At 55.3% G+C, this 18,426-nt stretch overlaps 2 protein-coding genes across 5 annotated transcripts; one reads left to right on the plus strand and one right to left on the minus strand.

Annotated features, from left to right (window-relative positions):
• Window positions 1-3,195: 3,195 nt before the first annotated feature.
• Window positions 3,196-7,179, plus strand: SLC7A4 (solute carrier family 7 member 4). The gene is made up of 5 exons (XM_032311066.1): window positions 3,196-3,230; window positions 4,016-5,037; window positions 5,520-6,160; window positions 6,428-6,536; window positions 6,645-7,179. The coding sequence occupies exons 2-5, from the start codon at window positions 4,056-4,058 to the stop codon at window positions 6,833-6,835; spliced, it is 1,923 nt and encodes a 640-aa protein (XP_032166957.1). The 5' UTR covers window positions 3,196-3,230; window positions 4,016-4,055; the 3' UTR covers window positions 6,836-7,179.
• A 153-nt stretch (window positions 7,180-7,332) lies between these two features.
• Window positions 7,333-18,121, minus strand: P2RX6 (purinergic receptor P2X 6). Of its 4 annotated transcripts, none has more exons than XM_032311024.1 (12): window positions 17,832-18,121; window positions 16,902-17,052; window positions 15,495-15,566; window positions 12,497-12,572; window positions 12,195-12,288; window positions 12,025-12,105; window positions 11,802-11,943; window positions 11,603-11,712; window positions 10,346-10,439; window positions 10,193-10,258; window positions 9,937-10,014; window positions 7,333-9,849 (listed from the first exon to the last, which is right to left on the minus strand). In XM_032311024.1, exons 1-12 carry the CDS (start codon window positions 17,885-17,887, stop codon window positions 9,766-9,768), a joined length of 1,104 nt encoding a protein of 367 aa, XP_032166915.1. In that variant the 5' UTR covers window positions 17,888-18,121; the 3' UTR covers window positions 7,333-9,765. The 4 variants fall into 4 exon arrangements, with proteins under 4 accessions (XP_032166915.1, XP_032166914.1, XP_032166913.1 ...); XM_032311023.1 differs by having other exon boundaries at window positions 17,754-18,121; XM_032311022.1 differs by lacking the exon at window positions 15,495-15,566 and having other exon boundaries at window positions 17,754-17,975.
• Window positions 18,122-18,426: the final 305 nt, after the last annotated feature.

Raw genomic sequence — 18,426 nt, forward strand, 5'->3', positions numbered from 1 at the left:
AATTTTAGGATCAGCTTGATAATTTCTGCAAACAGGTAGTTGGGTTTTCGATAGGCATTACACTGCATCAGCAGACAGGTTTGAGGAGTGCTGTCATCTTAACAATATTGTATTCCAGTCTTTGAACATGAGATGTCTTTCCACTTATTTAGGTCTTCTTTAATTTGTGTGCAAGTCTTGCATTTCTTAAGTTAAATTTATTCTAAGCATCCTTTTCCCCAGCTTTAATGAGATATAATTGATGTATTATTCTAAATATCCTTATAAATATATTTATTTTTGAGACTCTAAGCAGAGTTATTTTCTTAATTTCATTCTGGAGAGTTCATTGCTAATATATAGGAATACAATTGATTTTGGAATTTTCCCCCAGCTTTATTGAGACATAATTAACAAAACTATAAGATATTTAAAGCATACATCACAATGATTTGATTACTTAAACACTGTGAAAGGATTCTTCCCATCTAGTTCATTAACACATTCATCGCATCACATATTTATTTTTTGTGTGTGAGAACATTTAAGGTCCAACTCTCAGAAAATTTCAATTATGTAATACAGTGCTGTCAAATATAGTCACCATATTACACATTAGATTCTCTGATTTATATATATTACTCTTGTCTTCTGCACTTTTCCTGGACTTATTATTTATTTCATAATGATTCATAATGACTCCTTAGGATTTTCTATACATAAGATCATTTCATCTGGGACTAGAGATAGTTTTACTTCTTTTCCAGTTCAGATTCCTTTTATTGCACATGCTTGAGTAATTGCTATGGCTACTACCTCCAGTAAAATGTTGAGTACAAGTGGTGAGAGGAGACATCCTTATGTTGTTATCACAAGGGAAAGCTTTCAGTTTTTTACCATTGAGCATATAAGCCAAAGTTTGGTTGGTTGGTTTTTTCTTTTTTTTTTTTTCTTTTTTTTTTTAAAGATTTTATTTGTTATTGGACAGAGAGAGATCACAAGGAGGCAGAGAGGCAGGCAGAGAGAGAGGAGGAAGCAGGCTCCCCACTGAGCAGAGAGCCCAATGCAGGGCTCGATCCCAGCACCCTGGGATCATGACCTGAGCCGAAGGCAGAGGCTTAACCCACTGAGCCACCCAGGCGCCCCTGGTTGGTTGCTTTTTTAAGCCATAGGTTTTTCAGAGCAGGCTGTGGATGTTCCCTTTTATTCCTCATTTGGTGAGTGCTTTTTTTCTGTGTATGTTAAGATGATCATGTGGTTTAGTTCTTTGTTTTATTAGCATGGCGTTACATTGCTTGATTTTCCTATGTTAAACCTTGCATTCCTGGGATAAATTCCACTTGGCCCTTTTTATATGTTGATGGATTCAATTTGCTAGTATTTTGTTGAGAAAGTAGTCTGTAGTTTTTCTTTCTTGTGATGCCTTTGGCTTTGTAGAATAAGTTAGGTATTCCCTCCCCCCTCTCCCTCCTCCTCCTCTTCCTTTTTTTTCTCTTTTTGGTGCTTTAGCATCACACTGCATCTTCATCAGGTTGCTCTTTGTAACTGCCTTGCTCAGCGGGGTCCCAGAACTTGGCCTTGTCACATCCCCAAAGGTTACAGTTCACGTATCAACTATGTTTGCCCTCAAATATGTACTTATATACGTGGAGAGCCTTCTCTGGATGGTTAAAAAGTCAGTTCTCTGAAACACTGTGTGCCAGTTCTCAGGTGGTTGTTGATGAAGCCTGGGGGAGAGATTTTGTTACAAACCTGCCCCAGTCTCCTGGGTTGAAATGCACTTTTCTAGGGTGTCTGGGTGACTCAGTGGGTTAAGCCTCTGCCTTCAGCTCAGGTCATGATCTCAGGTCCTGGATAGAGCCCCACAGTCAGGTTCTTTGCACAGCAGGGAGCCTGCTTCCCCATCTCTCTCTGCCTCCCTTTCTGCCTACTTGTGATCTCTCTCTGTCGAATAAATAAATAAATAAATTTTTAAAAAGAAATGCATATTTTTTAGACTTTTGTGGAGGCATTTCTGCTCAGTTATGTTTAGACCAAGGGGGGCAAGGTAAGGGAGATGTCATCCCTGTAGGAAGTGGGAGCCCATCTGAGGTTCCTTAAGACGACATCAACAGAATATCAGAAGGGATCAAGGGGGTTGGCCAAGGCAGAGTGTTCCAAGTGGCGCCATCTTGCTGGGAGTCCCCCACCCTGTCACCAGCTCATTGATCCAGAGTGGCTGCAGGTACCCCTAAAATCCATTTTGGTTTTGCTTTACTTGCATGGACTACCATGATTTTGCTGACAAGTTAACACCATGTCACACCAAATTTTTCATTTTCAAAAAGCGAAAAAAGCAGGACAAAGACCCCTCAGCCCCAGGAATAAGAAAGCCTGAGGGGAACTTGCAACTCCATGATGGGACATGGGGACCACCTGTGGTGTGGGAAGTAGCATGGAGTAGTGCTCAGCATATGACCGCTCACTGATACCCACAAGTGGGAAGCTGCTGTTGGGGTCCCCCAGGGTTCTCCAAGCCTGACAGGTGCTTCTAGGCCAGGAGGGGTTGTCACTGGCATCTGCAGGGCCCTGGGAGTGCCCTGAACTGGAAGGCTATAGATTGTTACCTTTTAGGACAAGGCTCAGAGAATCCGGCATGAGTTCTTCCAACACAGAGAACACTCCCCAAAATTTTGCACTCCCTCGCCAATGTATCAGAGTGGCTTACTGCCATCCCATTGTATAGGACGGGTCAGGGATTGCCTGGGGTTACTCAGCCAGACCCATACTTCATCTTACCAGAGGTTTGCCTGACTCCCCCCAGCCAAAACGCCCCAGTGTTGGGGGAAGGGAACTTGAATAGTGACCAGCTGAACGGAGTACCTGTGCAGAGGTGAAGACTCAAGGAGGGTTACTGCAGCAGTGGCAAAGGGAAGGGTTCCAGATCCCTCCAGACTGGGTCCATATGCCTGCCTCCCAGGGCCACCCCGGGGGGGGGGGGGGATCTGAATTAGCCACTTACCTGGTGGCCTGGGCTTCCCCATCTGTGAACCAGACACAGTAACAGGACTTCCGTAGATCTGGTGACTTAGGGTCTCCATCACGTGAGGTATGGGTAAGGTGGGCTATGTGGGTGCTTAAGCAAACGGCGGGGTGGGTGGGGCCTCGTGCTGGATCTGGCGCAGGAGGGGTGGGGGCGGGCTCTGCTAGCGGACGGCGTCAGCCAGGCAAGGCAGGCACAGCGTGCAGAGCAGCGGCAGCAGTGACAGCAGGTGAGTCTCAGCGACTTCTGCAGGGACGTGCTCGAGCCTGAGAGGAGGCAAAGGCTCGGATTCCCGGGTGGAACTGGCTCCGCAGGCAGTGGCGGTGGCAGCGGGCGGCGGTGGCCTCTTGGGGCGGGAGCAGGGAATGGAGCTTTGGCTTCGGGGTGTTCGGCCAAGAGCGCCCCGCCTCCTGGCCGCTCCATACGCAGATAACCAAGTCCCTCGCGGTGGCCCGTTGGGGCGGGGGCAGGGAATGGAGCTTTGGCTTCGGGGTGCTCGGCCAAGAGCGCCCCGCCTCCTGGCCGCTGGGTATGCAGATAATCAAGTCCCTCGGGGTGGTGGTGGTGGTGGTGGGGTGTGTGTGTGCGTGTGTGTACGCGCGCGCGCGCGCGGTGGTGAGTGCCACTGTCTGAGCCCAGGAGGCCACCTCCTGTTCCGGGTCCTGGTGGCCCTGCCCAGCTCCTAGGAAGCCTGGGGTTTCCTCCCTGCTCTCTGATACCAGACCAAGGAGCCTTTCCCAACTGCACTTCCTAGAGCTACACCCTTTTCACCCTCAGAATCCCCCCACCCCACTAAAGCACCCAGGTCCAGCAGCACAAGGTTCCCTCACCTGCCCAGAAGCCAACAGGATCTCCATTCTTCCCTGTGTGACCTTCTGTCCACTCCTGACTGATCCCAGCCCCCAGGCAAACTAGCTATGCAGGCTCTTGGGTCCCCAGGGGGATGAACCGAGCAGGCTGAAGCCTGGTTTGTACCTAGTTAGGCAACCTGTCATTCCCCTCTGGCCCTGGTAGGTGCAGGCAGCTGGCCTGGTGCTCCTCTCAGCTGCCCATCATGGTCAGGGGGCTGCCCAGCGCTGCCAGCCTGGCGCGCCTCTGCCAGAAACTGAACCGGCTGAAGCCACTGGAGGAGTCAACCATGGAGACATCCCTGCGGCGCTGTCTGTCCACGCTGGACCTGACCCTGCTGGGCGTGGGTGGCATGGTGGGCTCGGGCCTCTATGTACTCACGGGCACTGTGGCAAAGGAGATGGCCGGCCCTGCGGTGCTCTTGTCCTTTGCAGTGGCCGCTGTGGCTTCCCTGCTGTCTGCGCTGTGCTATGCGGAGTTTGGGGCCCGGTTGCCCCGCACAGGCTCTGCCTACCTGTTCACCTACGTGTCCATGGGTGAGCTGTGGGCCTTCCTCATCGGCTGGAATGTGCTCCTGGAGTACCTCATTGGTGGTGCAGCCGTGGCCCGTGCCTGGAGTGGCTACTTGGACTCTATGTTCAACCACCGCATCCACAACTTCACCCAGGCCCACATTGGAACCTGGCAGGTGCCCCTGCTGGCCCACTACCCAGACTTCCTGGCTGCTGGCATCATCCTTTTGGCCTCTACTTTCATCTCCTGCGGAGCCCGAGTTTCCTCCTGGCTCAACCATGCCTTCTCTGTGGTCAGCCTGGTCCTCATCATCTTTATCATCATCCTGGGTTTCATCCTGGCCCGCCCGCACAACTGGAGTGCCGAGGAGGGGGGCTTCGCGCCTTTTGGCTTCTCCGGCATCATGGCTGGCACCGCCACCTGCTTCTACGCCTTCGTGGGCTTTGATGTCATTGCCGCCTCCAGCGAGGAGGCCAGGAACCCGAAGCAAGCCGTGCCGATAGCCATCTCCATCTCGCTCAGCCTGGTCGCCGGCGCCTACATCCTCGTCTCCACTGTGCTCACCCTCATGGTGCCATGGCACAGCCTGAACCCTGACTCCGCCCTAGCGGATGCCTTCTACCGGCGGGGCTATAGCTGGGCTGGCTTCATCGTGGCAGCTGGCTCCATCTGCGGTAAGGGGCCTTTCCAGCACAGTGGGAGTGAACGGGGCAGTGGGGCCCCCACCCTAAGCATCCTGGGGAGCACTTCTCCATCTGAGTCTGTTACCAGTTGCATAATAGGTCCAAGAAGGTGCTAACCATTAGACTCTCCAGGCTTGTTGGAAGGGCCCTCCTCACTGTTCCTTCCCCCCAGTGATACCTAAAATAGCACTTCTGAGCCTGTGCTTCTAGGTCCTTTGCTGGGAAAAGGGCTCAAGGCTCATCAAATTCTCTGATGGGCCTGTCGTCTAAACTAGGGTGTCCCATTCCTGGTGGCAGGGGTTGGAGGGATGCAGAGGGTAATAATCCAACACCCCACATACACTCAGGCTCACTTTGAGATCCCAGAGACCCATGCCCATGTTCCCAAGGGGTTATGCCTGTCCTGGCTCCCAGCGGGGGCCCCTGGTGGGCCTGTCCACTATGCTGACCAGTTCACCCACTCTCTGCCACAGCCATGAACACTGTCCTGCTCAGCAGCCTCTTCTCCCTGCCACGCATCGTCTATGCCATGGCTGTCGACGGGCTCTTCTTCCAGGTGTTTGCCCGAGTACACCCCCGGACGCAGGTGCCCTTGGCAGGCATCATTGTATTTGGGGGCCTCATGAGTTTACTGGCGCTGCTGCTGGACCTCGAGGCATTGGTCCAGTTCCTGTCCATTGGCACGCTGCTGGCCTACTCTTTCGTGGCCACCAGCATTCTGATGCTACGCTTCCAGAAGGCCCCTCCAGCCAGTTCCCCAGGCCCAGCCAGCCCTGGCTCCAGGGTCAAAGAGTACCACTCTTTCTCAGACCACATACAGCTGGTGGGCACTGAGCAGGCCTCAGCCCCTGAGCCCGGGCAGCTGAGGCCAGCCCTGAGGCCCTACCTGGGCTTCCTAGGCAGGTTCAGCCGTGGAGCTGCTGTGGCTTGGGCACTCGGCATCCTGGTGGCCTCAGCCATCACCCTGGCCTGTGTCCTGGTCTTCGGGGACTCAGCCCTGCACCTCCCATACTGGGGCTACATCCTGCTGCTCCTGCTCAGCTCTGTCGCATTTCTGCTCAGCCTCCTCGTCCTGGGGGCCCACCAGCAACAGCGTCTCCAAGACACCTTCCAGGTACCTCCCCCAGCCAACAGCCACTGGCTCTCAGCCCAGCTAGCTCTTTTTGCCCCTTCCTCCCCTCTGCTATGCCAGGATGAACCAGGGTTCACAGGGGTTGGGGCGGCCATCCACCCATCCCTCTCTCTTTCTGCATGACAAGGGGGGCTCTTATTTCCCAGATGTCCAGAGATGGAGAAAGGCTCTGTGGACTCCTGAGAAATCAGGCCCTGAGCCAGCAGACCTTCCCTACAGCCCAGCCCAGCCCCACTCTTGCCTCCTCAGATCCCCATGGTGCCCTTGACTCCAGCCCTGAGCATCCTCCTCAACGTAAGCCTCATGCTAAAGCTAAGCTACTTGACTTGGCTGCGCTTCTCCATCTGGCTGCTGATCGGTGAGTGGGGGGCCAGGATGGGGGCTGCGGGCGAGCTGCCGGGAGAAGGCAAGTGAGGAGGACAAGCAGGGCTGGGACCTGCCCCTCAGTCTCCCACAACTCCTGCAGGACTCACCGTGTATTTTGGCTATGGCATCTGGCACAGCAAAGAGAACCAGCGGGAGCCACCAGAGCTGATTGCCACACGCTACGTGGTGTTCCCCAGCACCAGCCTAGAGGAGGTGGTACAGCCAGTGCAGCCCTCCAGCCAGGTGCCTGCCCAGGAGCCCAGCCCCACGGAGCAGCCCACCAGTCCATGAATCAAGCGAGAGGCCTATCCTTGCTTGCTCTGCCCCTCCACCATGTCCTCAGGATCCCAGAGGGGCAGGGAGTCCCTCGTCTCAGACCCAGCTCGGGTTTGCAGGCCTGTCCATGCTGAGGGGGTCCTCGAGACCTTGGGACCTTAGCCCAAGTGCCTAGTTTGGGGTTTGGGGGAGTGGGCCATGGCCAGTGCTGGTGGGGTGAATATTTTGTCGAGCGCCTTCCTGTTCATGAGCAAGTCTAGCTATCTGAGCAGGTGGGGTGGATGAGGGTGGCGGGGGGTTGTGGGAGGGGTGGCCCGCAGCCCCAGATAGCCACAATAATAACCTACTGGCCAGCCACATGCCCTGCTGCTGTGTCCACTGTTTCTTTTCTTTTTTTTTTTTTTTTTTAAGATTTTATTTATTTACTTGACAGAGATCACAAGAGAGGCAAGGAGAGAGAGAGGAAGGGAAGCAGGCTCCCTGCTGAGCAGAGAGCCCCATGCGGGGCTCGATCCCAGGAGCCTGAGATCATGACCTAAGCTGAAGGCAGAGGCTTTAACCCACTGAGCCACTCAGGTGCCCTGTGTCCACTGTTTCATTCCTTGTGGCGCTGAGTGCTTTCCTGCCCCCCCGCCCAAGAACCAGGTTTTTGTCTCCAATTCATAGCAAAGATGCCGAGGTTTGGCAAGAGGGAGGCACCAGCTCTGGGACTACCCTGAATCAGACACACCACCTGGCCTGGGTCCTAGGGGAGGGCTAGTGCCCTCAGCCCAGCTCAGAGGGGAGCTCTATATACCCCTACACACACCAAGAGAGGAAGAGTCCATGAAAAGGGCAAATTCAGGCTCCCCCCACCCCAGGCTCTCCCCGTATGTCCCTTGGTTGGGGGAGGCAGATTAGAGAGCAAAGTCTGGGCCCCAGAAAGGTTGTCGAGGAAGGGCAGGGGAGTTCCAGGGTCCTCCTGGGTTCCCAAGGCTCCCAGAAAGCATAGCATGTCCCCGAGGCCTGCCCAGGGCTCCTCTGAGGTGTGTACCTACGTGGCCTGCAGAGCTACCTTGGCGGTGTGCACCCACAGGCAGACGGAGGCAACAGCTGCTTCCAGCCTCAGGCCCTAGCCACAGCTGTCTGTCATAGCTGGCACTCCTCCCTCTCTCCCCTGTCCCTCAAGGGCTTTGCGATAAAGGCTCAGGATGGTACACCATGTATGGGATACATGCCTCCAGGGACCTCCAGCCCAGCTGGTGGCTGTGAGGCCCCAGTCCTTGGGGGGTCCCCAGGCCCACCATGCCCCTTCCCCCTGTGATCTCCCTAAAGCCAAACTAGGTCTATCAGAGTTGCTTCCAAGTCCCCAATCCTGCCTAGAAGGACAACACAGGAAGCTGCTGGCTTTAGCAGGCTTTACTCCTTGACTTTTTCTGCAGCTATGACGGCTTTCTTTTGGCCCCTGAGGACAACCAGGTACATGGGACCCCACTCCAATAACCAGGCCTCAGAACCATGTTTTTTCCCCTTGGCTCTCCTCAACCTGCCTCCCCATGGATACTGCTCTCTGGATTGAGAAGCAGCAGAGACCCCGAGGCTTTGCTGAGACTCCAGAAGCCAAATGATTCCAGATGCTAACCCAGCCTGAGCCCGAGTCCCAGCCCTCCCCAGCTGGTCTTCGTTGTTCTGCCACCAAGCAACCAGCACACCTGGAGCCCCTCGTACTCCCAAATTCCTGCCTCTGCCCTCGGAACACAGGGAGTTTGGCTCCTGCAGCCCTTCTTCCTCCCTTTCTGACTGTGGGACAGGGGACTCCGGGACAGGGGACATTCTCCAGCAGGAGAGACTCAGACCCCAGAAAGATACCAAGGCAGACTGCTGGGGGCCTTTGTGTCCTTTGTTAGGGACATTCCTTCTAGCCACTGGGTTCTGCCTGGGGTTATGATCAAGGTCTCCTGCATGCAGTTGCCTCAGGCTGGGACAAGCAGATGCCCGGACAGGTTCTTAGATATGACCTTGGACAGCAATAAATTCCAGAGTACAGCTTTCCTACCCCATGGCTCCAGGGTGTGGGTTCTAGGAGTTGGACTGGGGGGGGGGTAATAAGGAAGCTTATAGAAGATTCCAAAGGACCCAATGACCACCATCTCAGCTCCTCTACCCTCTCCTCCCTATCCCAAACCCCAAAGCCCAAGGGCTACCACCAGAGATGGGCTGATGCTCACAAACTGGGCAGGTGTGAGACCAAAGGGTGTCTTGCCCTTGCCTGGAGTTCTCAAGGGGTTGGATTATTTGCTGACCCACTCTTTATTCTATGCTCAAGGCCCAGAGTTGGGGAGGAACCTGTCCTAGGGGACCCAACACCAGAGCAGTGGAGATAACTCCTCTTGCCAGGCTTCCTTCTACCTTGCTTCAGAGCTGGCTTACACAGATCCCAGTGCAGGGTAGCTGAGATGGGGGAACTCTACCTACAATAAGGGTGGGTTGCTGGCAGAGGGAGGAGGGCTGGAGTCGGCCGCAGCCAGTGGGAGGGCCAGTGCTGACAGCTGCTAAGTAGGGAACTGGGAACACTGACAGAGACTGGGAGAGAATTCTCTAGACCTAGACAGAGCAGGATGCCCACTGGCCCACTGCCCTGCCACGTGGGTGCCCCAGGGCCTCCCCTTCCCTGCAGCACCTGTTCTGCTGCGAGTCTATATACAAAGCTGGCTTCTGTGCCCCCTGACCCAGGCAGCTCCCTGTGGAAGCTGGAGTCAGGGAATGGTCAGTCTGTCTGGGAGTGGAAGGGTGGAATTCTCCCCAACCCCCACCCTGCTCCTGCTGGGACTTTATCCAGCAGGTCCCCAACATGGGGCCCCTACCCTGCAAAGAGCAACAAACAGCCACAGAAATGGGCCAGGGGGGTGGGGAGCCTGGGCATGGCCACTCTGGTGTTGGTGTCTGGTTCCCAGACTGGGTCCCCTCTAAGACAGCTGGGCAGCCACGTGCGGAGGTGTAGAAGCTGGCTCTGTCTGCTCAGGGCTGCGGCTGACCTTCGGGGCCTTTGCCTGCAGATGAGAACATTAGAACAGGGCTCTGGTCAATACTGTGCAAAGCGATATAGAGCCCCGGCTCCGGACAGGCTCACAGCTCACCTCCTCATACTTGGTACTCCAGTAGAAATGGGCTTCTCCATCCACGTACAGCAGCAGCAGGTCACAGAAGAAGGTGATCTGGGAGAGGCAGGGCAGACCTGTGTCTTGGCCCTCAGCCTGCCCTTTGGCTGCCTCCCCAGCCCTCACCCCAGAAACAACAACATGCACAGTGGAGGTTGGGGTGCTCGGTGTGCACCCGGCAGGCCTGGGCTCACAGTCACTGTAGCCAGAGGGAGCCCACATTGGCCAGACTCACCACGCCCAGCCAAGCTGCTCCAGTGCCCAGAGTGATTGTCGTGGGGATGAGCCCGAACTTCCCTGCCTGAGACAGACCTGGACTGAGACTCTGGGGCTATGACTATCTCCCCCACCCCCCCACCCCCCATTGCCTTCACCCAACACCTCCCACCTGCCCGGTGACGAGGATGTCAAAGCGGATCCCATAGAGCTTGAGCAGACTCCGGGCCTCCCCACCTGAGGCCTTCCACCAGTGGATGGCTGTCCTGCGGGCAGGAAAGAAAGTCGGTGGTTTGCTCTGCTGCCGCTCCTGGGCTGGCCGGGCCCTCCCGGGCCTCCTTCTTACTCATCCATTGACTCTATAAAGGGGCTGTCTCAGCCCTGTGGCATGGCTGGGAGCACAGGGGAAAGACAAATTGGGACCTACCCGCCTCTTGGAAGCTCCTTGCCTACTGAGGGGGCAGAGGGGACCAAAGGGTCCCTACACAGGCACTGGTAGTGGGGGTGAGGGCAGGTAGGGAGGCAAGCCCTGGGCTGTGTGAGTCTAAAGCGTGGAAGGGGTCAAGGAGCATCATCTCCAGGCCCAGTGGCTATTGGGTGCAGATCTGTGACAATGACCAGGTGACAGGAAGTGGCAGGAGGATTCTGGCAGGATGGGGGAGGTCTGTTTAGGAGACTCAAAGACATAACAATAAATGCAACGCAAGGTTCCTGAGTCCACCCGGGATTGGAAAAATAAAGATAAAGGACCTTTACTGGCACAGTTGGGGAAATTTAAATATTAGATTTATTCTGCCAATGTTAAATTTCTTGAGTGTGACAATGGGACAGCAGTCACGTAGGGAAGGTCTTCATTCTCAGGACAGTGTCGAGAGGAAGAGTGTCAGATGTCTGCCACTCACTTTCAAATAGTTCCCTTTGAAATCTATCTAAATATATCCAGCTCACTCTAGAGAGGAAGACAGAAAGCAAATGTGGCAAGATATTAAAAAATAAAACCCAACCCCCCCCCCCCAAAAAAAACCCTAGAGGACCCAGATGAAGGGTGGATAGGTATGGGTGTTCACAGTACTAGTCTTTGTACTTTTCTATAGATTTTTGAGAACTTTTAGATAAGACCTAAGGCAAATGTAAAAAAGAAACCCCCCTGTGTGCTGAGGAGGGAGATGCTAGTTAGAGGTGGGATGGCGTGGGGGAGGGGCTGGGGTGAAGAGTCACAGAGGGGGGGACTAGATCAGGAGAAAGGCTGGACCAGAGCCTGTGCTGGGGGACCTGGGGCTGAGAACTCCCCTCCTGCCCTTGGGGCCCTCCTTGAACACACAGCAGGGTGCCCGGAGGGGTGGGCCGCTGTGTGATGGGTCCTGGCTGCCACAGTGGGACAGATGAGGGGGGACCTGGCCTAGGAGCAGGAGGGCAGTGGGGGCTGCACCTGAAGTTGTAGCTCCTCTCCTGAAGCTGGAAGGAGTAGTGGGGCCGGCAGTCGGAACCCCCAGCATCCAGGTCACAATTCCAGTGGATTCGGACACCCACGGCACCTCCCTGCACAGGGCACATCACTGCTTCACCAGCACAGAGGCTCCGGATCCTCTCCCCGAGCCCTTCTGGAGCCCTGCCCCTTATGGACCCACCAGCAATGCCAGGTCCTCAAAGACCCCTCCAGCTGCAGCCACGAGGTCCCCAATGCGGAACACAGGGCAGTAGGGGCTGTAGCGTGAGTCATAGCGGCAGCGCTTGAAGTAAGTGTCATCCCAGGTGACCAAGGCATTGGACCTGGGAAGGGGAATGGGGGGATATTCAGGTTAGGTAGGACACTAGCAGGCTCTGGGGCCAGCAAGATCCACCCACGCTTACTTGGAGAAGTTGAACTTGCTGAAGGTGACTGTGTTCTTGATGAATAGGGTAAAGTTCTCAGCCTGGACCAGTAGGGGCTTCCTGTGGGTGGAGGGGAAGTTCATGCAGGGCAGACTCTGCAGTTCTGGGGCCCTGCCCTGGAGGTGGGGGGGTGGGAACAGGACACTTACACAGGCACAGTGCTGCTCTCCACGGGGCACCAGCCCTGGATCTCACAGGTCCTGTGGGTCCCATTGAATTCCACACATTGGCCCGTTTTTATGCCTTGAAAACACAAGACAAACTCCAGGCCCTCAAATTTCCACGGGGTCAGGGGACCGGGGTTGGGGTATGGGCAGGGGCAGGGGGCCATTGACAGAAAAGAGAGATGCAGAGACACCACCAGGCCTGCCCTCAAGAGCCACCCAGGGTCCCAGCCCAGCCCCTGGAGCCCCCACCCAGAGGAGGCACTGGAAGACAGGGCCCACGTTACCATGGCTGTGAATCCCCGTCTCCCCTTCAGGACAGTCCTCATCAGCCGAACAATTAGCCAGCGGGACGGAGGGGTGCTGAGATGGGGAAAGCAGAGTTGCCAAGGGCCCAGGGTGTGTCTCCCCTCTGTGACCCAGACTTGCAGGCTGTGGGGACACAGCCCTCTCCACCTTAGCTCCATAGAGATGCCTGAGTTGGGGGGGGCACATAGGAAAGCTGGGGGGGATACAAATAAAAAGAGCAGCCCCCCACCCAGCCAGGTGGAGATGCAGGTGCTATATTCCAAGGCAGAGCAAGCCTCCTTCCTTCCTCATGGTTCTCTCCTAGCCAGAGACCCAGACCCTCTGGTCCAACTCAGATGACAGAACAAGGAAGGTGAAGGGACTCTGGGAAGGGCAAGTTCACGCCAGGGTGGAGGCACTGGGTGTGGGGAACAAAGGGCAGGACCCTGGTTGGCAGGGTCTGGGTAGGGAAGTAGGTAGGACCACACACACTTGCTGAACGACCACAGACTAGTCCCTTCCCTGCTTGTTCTTCTGTAAAGCAGGGACATTAGTGCCTGCACACTCACCATATTTTAGGGATCAGTCGGAAGGGGGATGTGGCAAGCTTTCTGGGGGCCCTAGAGCCCTGGAGAGGAAGGCACACTCTCACAGACACAATTCCACGCCAGGCCAACAATAAACGCCACTGTTGGGGTCACAGGGCTCAGGTAGCCAGAGGAACGTGGTGCCGGCAAGAAAGGCTCAGGGACTCCAAGCCAAATGAGACAGTGGGACCATGGGGAGTTGGGACTGTGATAAGTGGGCAGAGAACAGAGGAGGGCTCCCTGTGTCCTGAGTCCAGCCCTCTTCTCCACTCCAGCTGGACCACCAGCTCCTCCAGTTAGACCCCATGATGACCACAGGGCCTGGGCTCTGCCTCATCTGCCTCCCTTCATTCAGCAGAGACCATCTCTGCCTCCGCCATGCTGCTATGATCAAGTTCAGCTCCTCAGCAGAGTTCACAGGGCCCCTGAGATGTTGGGCTACCCCTTTGCCCCCTTAATCCAGATCTAGGCTCCAACCCCACTCCACAGCAGGGGACCCCAGAGGTGCCTCCTCTCACACAGCTCCCTCTGCTCAGACTTGCTCAAGAGCCCACTTGAATCTCCAGTCCTGCAGGAAATGCTTCCTGAGGCCCTGGGCTGGCAGACACACCTTCCTGGGTCTCCAGCCACAACCTCTGCCCGCATCACAGGAACTGCCTCCTTGGCTGGGCTCCCTGTGTAGGAACTGCTCCATGTACAAGGGGTGGAGTTTTGCATCCCCAGCATTGGGCCTGCCCTCCCCCCCACCATGGCCACACATACAACCCTCCCTGAGGCTCAGCAGGTGTCTGCTAGAGGCTCTACTCTCCAAGGAGAGCAGTGCATGTGGGAGGGACCGGATGACTAGGACCCCCAAGAGGAGCTGGCAGGAACGCTGGACCATCTCAGGAAGCCGTGTTGTCAAATCTGATGAATTTCTTCCCAGCCCCATAAGTTTCATGGGAAGCTGCAAAGCTGGGACACAAAGCAAAGAGGAATCACACGGATTCCAGAGGACACAGAAGGATGGCTTCAGCAAAATTTCAGGACAGCCTACACACTGAATATTAATTAGATGTCTTCTGAACATTTAGAAAAGGAAGGATATCCTGGGCATTTGCACATCCTTTGTGCACACACTTTACCTCCTTTGCGGACAGGGCCCGCCTGGGACGTGTGATGCCCCCAGCATCTGTGGCGCCACCAACAACCAGGACACAGGGAACAGGTGACCCCACAGTCACTCTCCAGCCCCATAAGTAATTAAATGTTAATTGTGATTTTTTAAAAGGGTCACCATGGAGTTGGGCTTCCAGGGCTATGTCCTGGGTGCCAACCACTCGAAAAAAATCCATAGCTAGAAACCAGACACTAAAAAAATGGGTAAGAAGGTAAATTTTGTGTTCCATGCATTTTATCCCAATAAAAAAATTTGGGGGAAAAAAACCCACTGCTGGAGAGAAGAGCAAGTGTGCTCTGTGACAGGCACTGGAACTGTGGGACATCCTTAGGCAAGGAGAGAAGGTGAGATTTCAGGTGGAAAACCTGTGATTTCGGATGAGAAACAGACAAGAATAGGGAGTGAGAGACTCTGGTGTGACCAGAACTGTAGTGAAAAATAGCTAGAGGCTATAAGTGACCCTGACCTCAGCATCACCAGGAGTGTGCTGTGTTTGCCCACAGAAATGGAAACTGACTTGGGACACATTAATAGAGACTGTGTATGGAAAAGAGGAGGTAATCGGTGATTAGCAGCAGTCGATGAAGCAGCAGGCTCTTGATTTTGGCTCAGTTCATGATCTCAGGGTCCTAGAACTGAGCCCCAGGTGGGACTCCTTGCTCAGTCCAGAGTCTGCTTCAGGATTCTTTCTCTCCCTCTGCATCAGCGTGCCCCAACCCCAACTCACACATGTCCATGCTCTCTCTAAACGTAAATAAACAAATCTTACCCCACCCCGCAAAAAAAAAGGAAAGAGAAGGTGATCTTCTTCTTCTAAGCTTGCCTCTTGCTATTAGAGTGCACCTGAGCCTTGTACCCAGTTCTGGGTGTTATACTGACAAGTTGGTGAGTGCTCAGTGGTGGGACCAGGTTGGGAAAGGCCTGGACATCTCACAGAATGCTATGGTGGAAGGCTCCAGAAGACAGCTCAGTGGTCCAGAGGCTGGACAGCCTTGAGCATCCTTGAGCATGTGAGTCTACCTTGCTAAGACCCTGTCTTCTCATCTTAAATGGGACTGCAGTGATTCCTACCAGGCAGGGTATTTGTGAAGATTAAGTGGAATGATTCAGAAAAAGGTGTTATCTCAGTGCCTGAGAGATGGTAGCATGTACTGAACCCTCAGTTATGTGGGAAGAAGGAGGGACATGGCTGGTGACCCAGGGCTGGCAGAGGAACTAGGGAACTGCTGGGAAGCTCCTGGGCAGCCTTACCTCTGGGCATCTGTCCTGAACTTGTTCTGGCGTCACAAGAAAATTGGTCACCAAGAAGAACACGTTCTCTCCCTAGAAAGCAAGCGTCAGGGTTGGTCCCTGCTTCCCTCTCCCAAAAGGAGAGACCGGAACTGGCACCTCAGCTTGGGGAAAAGTGTCCTGGCCCGAACACATCATCAACTCTGCCCCAGGAAAGTGTCTCCAGGGAGGCCAGTTGAAGCAGTGATAAGAGGCTGGGTGTGGGGGGCGGGGGGAGCGGGGGGTTCTGGCCATTTTGAGAGCCCACCGCTGCCACTTTGAGACGAGTGTAATTTTCATGTTCATACTCATTCTCTCACCCAGAATTGTCCAAGATCTTTCTGCTTCTAGGCACTGAAGATCCAGAGCTGAGCTGGGCAAGGGACCTGCCCACGTTAGGGGTAGGTCACCCCCTTCAATTGCACACGTGGTCAAGGACCAGGGGAGCAGGTGATGAGCTCCACCTGGGCAAAGGGTGGCTAACGACAGATAGCTGACACCCAAGTGCTATGTGTGTGTGCTATGTGTGACCCAGGAAGGAAAGCAGGTAGTGGGTATGACAGTGGTCAAGATCTGGACTTAGTGGCCACCATCATGGAAAGGAAATCTCCCCAGAGTGGAAACAAGGGCTGGCAGGCTCTGACTGATATCGTAGGAAAGCTCAGGCTGGCTGCTGGGAGGCGTGCACTGGGGGACCCACTAGAAGATCATGGCCTCATCCAGGTATGACCCAGGCAGCAGTGAACACCGCTAGGAGAAAGAATGCACAGAAGGGAAACACAGGTCCAGCTCTGGGCCTCACTGGATGAAAAGAAGCCACACCAGCAAAGGGAGATGATTGCTCTTTGGACATGGTGGGTGTTCACCCAGGAGGCAGCTGCACTCGTGGGAGGTGGTCACTGGGGCTACAATTTTGGCATTGGCGGGATAAAGGTAGAAACCGAGGCTCTGGACAATCTGGGTTGGAGAAGGAGCTGGAAATGCTACGTGAAAGGGACAGGAGGGGCACCTGACAGCAGTGCCCCAGGTTGGGGAGGGGAGCATTCAGGAAGCTCCAGACCCCGAGCCCCTGCCCACTAGGGGCTTCTCCTGCCCCACCCTCAAGCTCCAGCCTTGAGTTCCTAAATATTCCAGTCTTCCAGGGGCAGCCTTTGTAAAGGCAAGTTACTCTGGCCTGGCTTCCTGGTCTATTTCCTTGTCCACCCGGAAACCTCTTACACACCCTGGAAAGCCCCACCCAGGTACCACTCCTCTGTAAGGCCCTTCCCAAGCCTGGCCCTATGAGGTGCCGGGCGCCCCGCTCAGGCATCACACGCCCCTCATGCACACACTCACCCCAAGGGTGGTGTCAGAAGTGTCACCGCCTGGCAGCAGGACCAAGGCACCTACCTGTGGTGGCTTCACAAAGTCCGCCACGTCCCACAGCCGGTTACCCAGCTCCTTGATCTGGGTCACCGAAACCCCTTTGAGTTTGGTGATGATGGAAATCTGCGGGTCCAGATCTCGCTCCTGGTATCCTTTTTTGGCGAGGAGAGCCCACCTTAGGAAGAAGCGACAGGCAGTGTGGCCCTTCCCTGTTACAGGGTGAGCAGTGGCTGCACGGGCCCCACCCTTTCGGCCTTTCTCTTCACATACCCTCGGGGCCTCCAGTCCAGCACTTAGGGCCCCTGCCTCCCCTCCAGCCTCATTTCCCACCCAAACACCCTGCACAGGCAAGAAGCTCCAACCATGACTGGAGAGCCAGTGCCTTTCATGGGTGTCCCCTATCAGGCCCTCATGGGCTTAGAGATGCCCACTACCCGCTCCTTCACCAACCAACTCCCTCCCCCTGTCCTGGCTAGGCCCAACTCCTCCTTAAAGACTTCCCTGACCCAGCTAAAATTGGTGTCCCTATAGGGACCTTAGTGCTACAACTCTCCCAAGCATCAAGGACTATCTCCTGCCCCACCACGGGCCTCCTGGGTATAGATGGAGACCCATCTTGCTTTGGGCCCAGAGATCAATATGGGCCTAGAAACAAGGCCCAGGAAAGGAAGCAGGTGGGCACACAGGAGGACACAAGCACACAGCTTGCCCTTGTATCCACTGGTCTCTAGACAGAAAAAGATCCTCCCCGGTCCTAACCTGCTCCCCTCTGCTACCACCAGCTCAGCCCCCGAAGAGTCAAACGGTTAACCCTCGGCCCAGCAGGCCCAGTCATTATCCCCCCAGTCAAGAGTGGCCCAGGAGCCTTTCTCTTACCCCACCACGTAGGCCATGACCCCAAGCTGCAGCAGCCTCTGCAGGGCGCCCACCCGCCAATTCCTGGTTATCACATACTTCTCCGTTTTGTAATCCAGAAGCCCCCAGCCCGCCATGGCCCCTGGGGAGCCCATGCTTCCAGCTCCTGCCGGCTGCTGGAGCACATGAGTCAGCACAACAGCTGCAGCCACTGCTGAAGGAGGTACAGGCAGCAGCCTACCCGGACCAGGCCAGCAAGCTATTAAAGGGACACTTCCACTGGGGACAAGATCCAGCCTCCACCCCCCAGCCCTGGGTTCAGTCCCAAGCCCTAGCTGCCCAGGACCTCCTACTCTCTCCCTTTGAGGGGGCCCAGGGCCCCACAGAAAGGAGAAGCCCCGCCCAGCAACCCTACCCTCTGGCCTCACTTCTTTGGGGGAGGGGAGGAGGAGATGACAAGTGTCATATGTACTGTGAGAGGGTAGCACGGGGGCTGCAGGAACCCAGAGGACGACTCAAGGAAAGCTTCAGGAAGAAGTGACCTCTGATCTGACACTTGGAGATTCTGAAGTTCAACAAGCAAAGTTGAAGAGGAATGTCCTGGTGGAGGAAGCAGCGTAGGCGACGCTAGCGCAGGAGAGAGAACTGGCAGCCAGAATGAGAGCGTGACTCTGGCTCCAGAGAGGAGGGTGAC

Source organism: Mustela erminea, chromosome 13 (assembly GCF_009829155.1).
Source record: "Mustela erminea isolate mMusErm1 chromosome 13, mMusErm1.Pri, whole genome shotgun sequence".
NCBI classification, from domain to species: domain Eukaryota; kingdom Metazoa; phylum Chordata; class Mammalia; order Carnivora; family Mustelidae; genus Mustela; species Mustela erminea.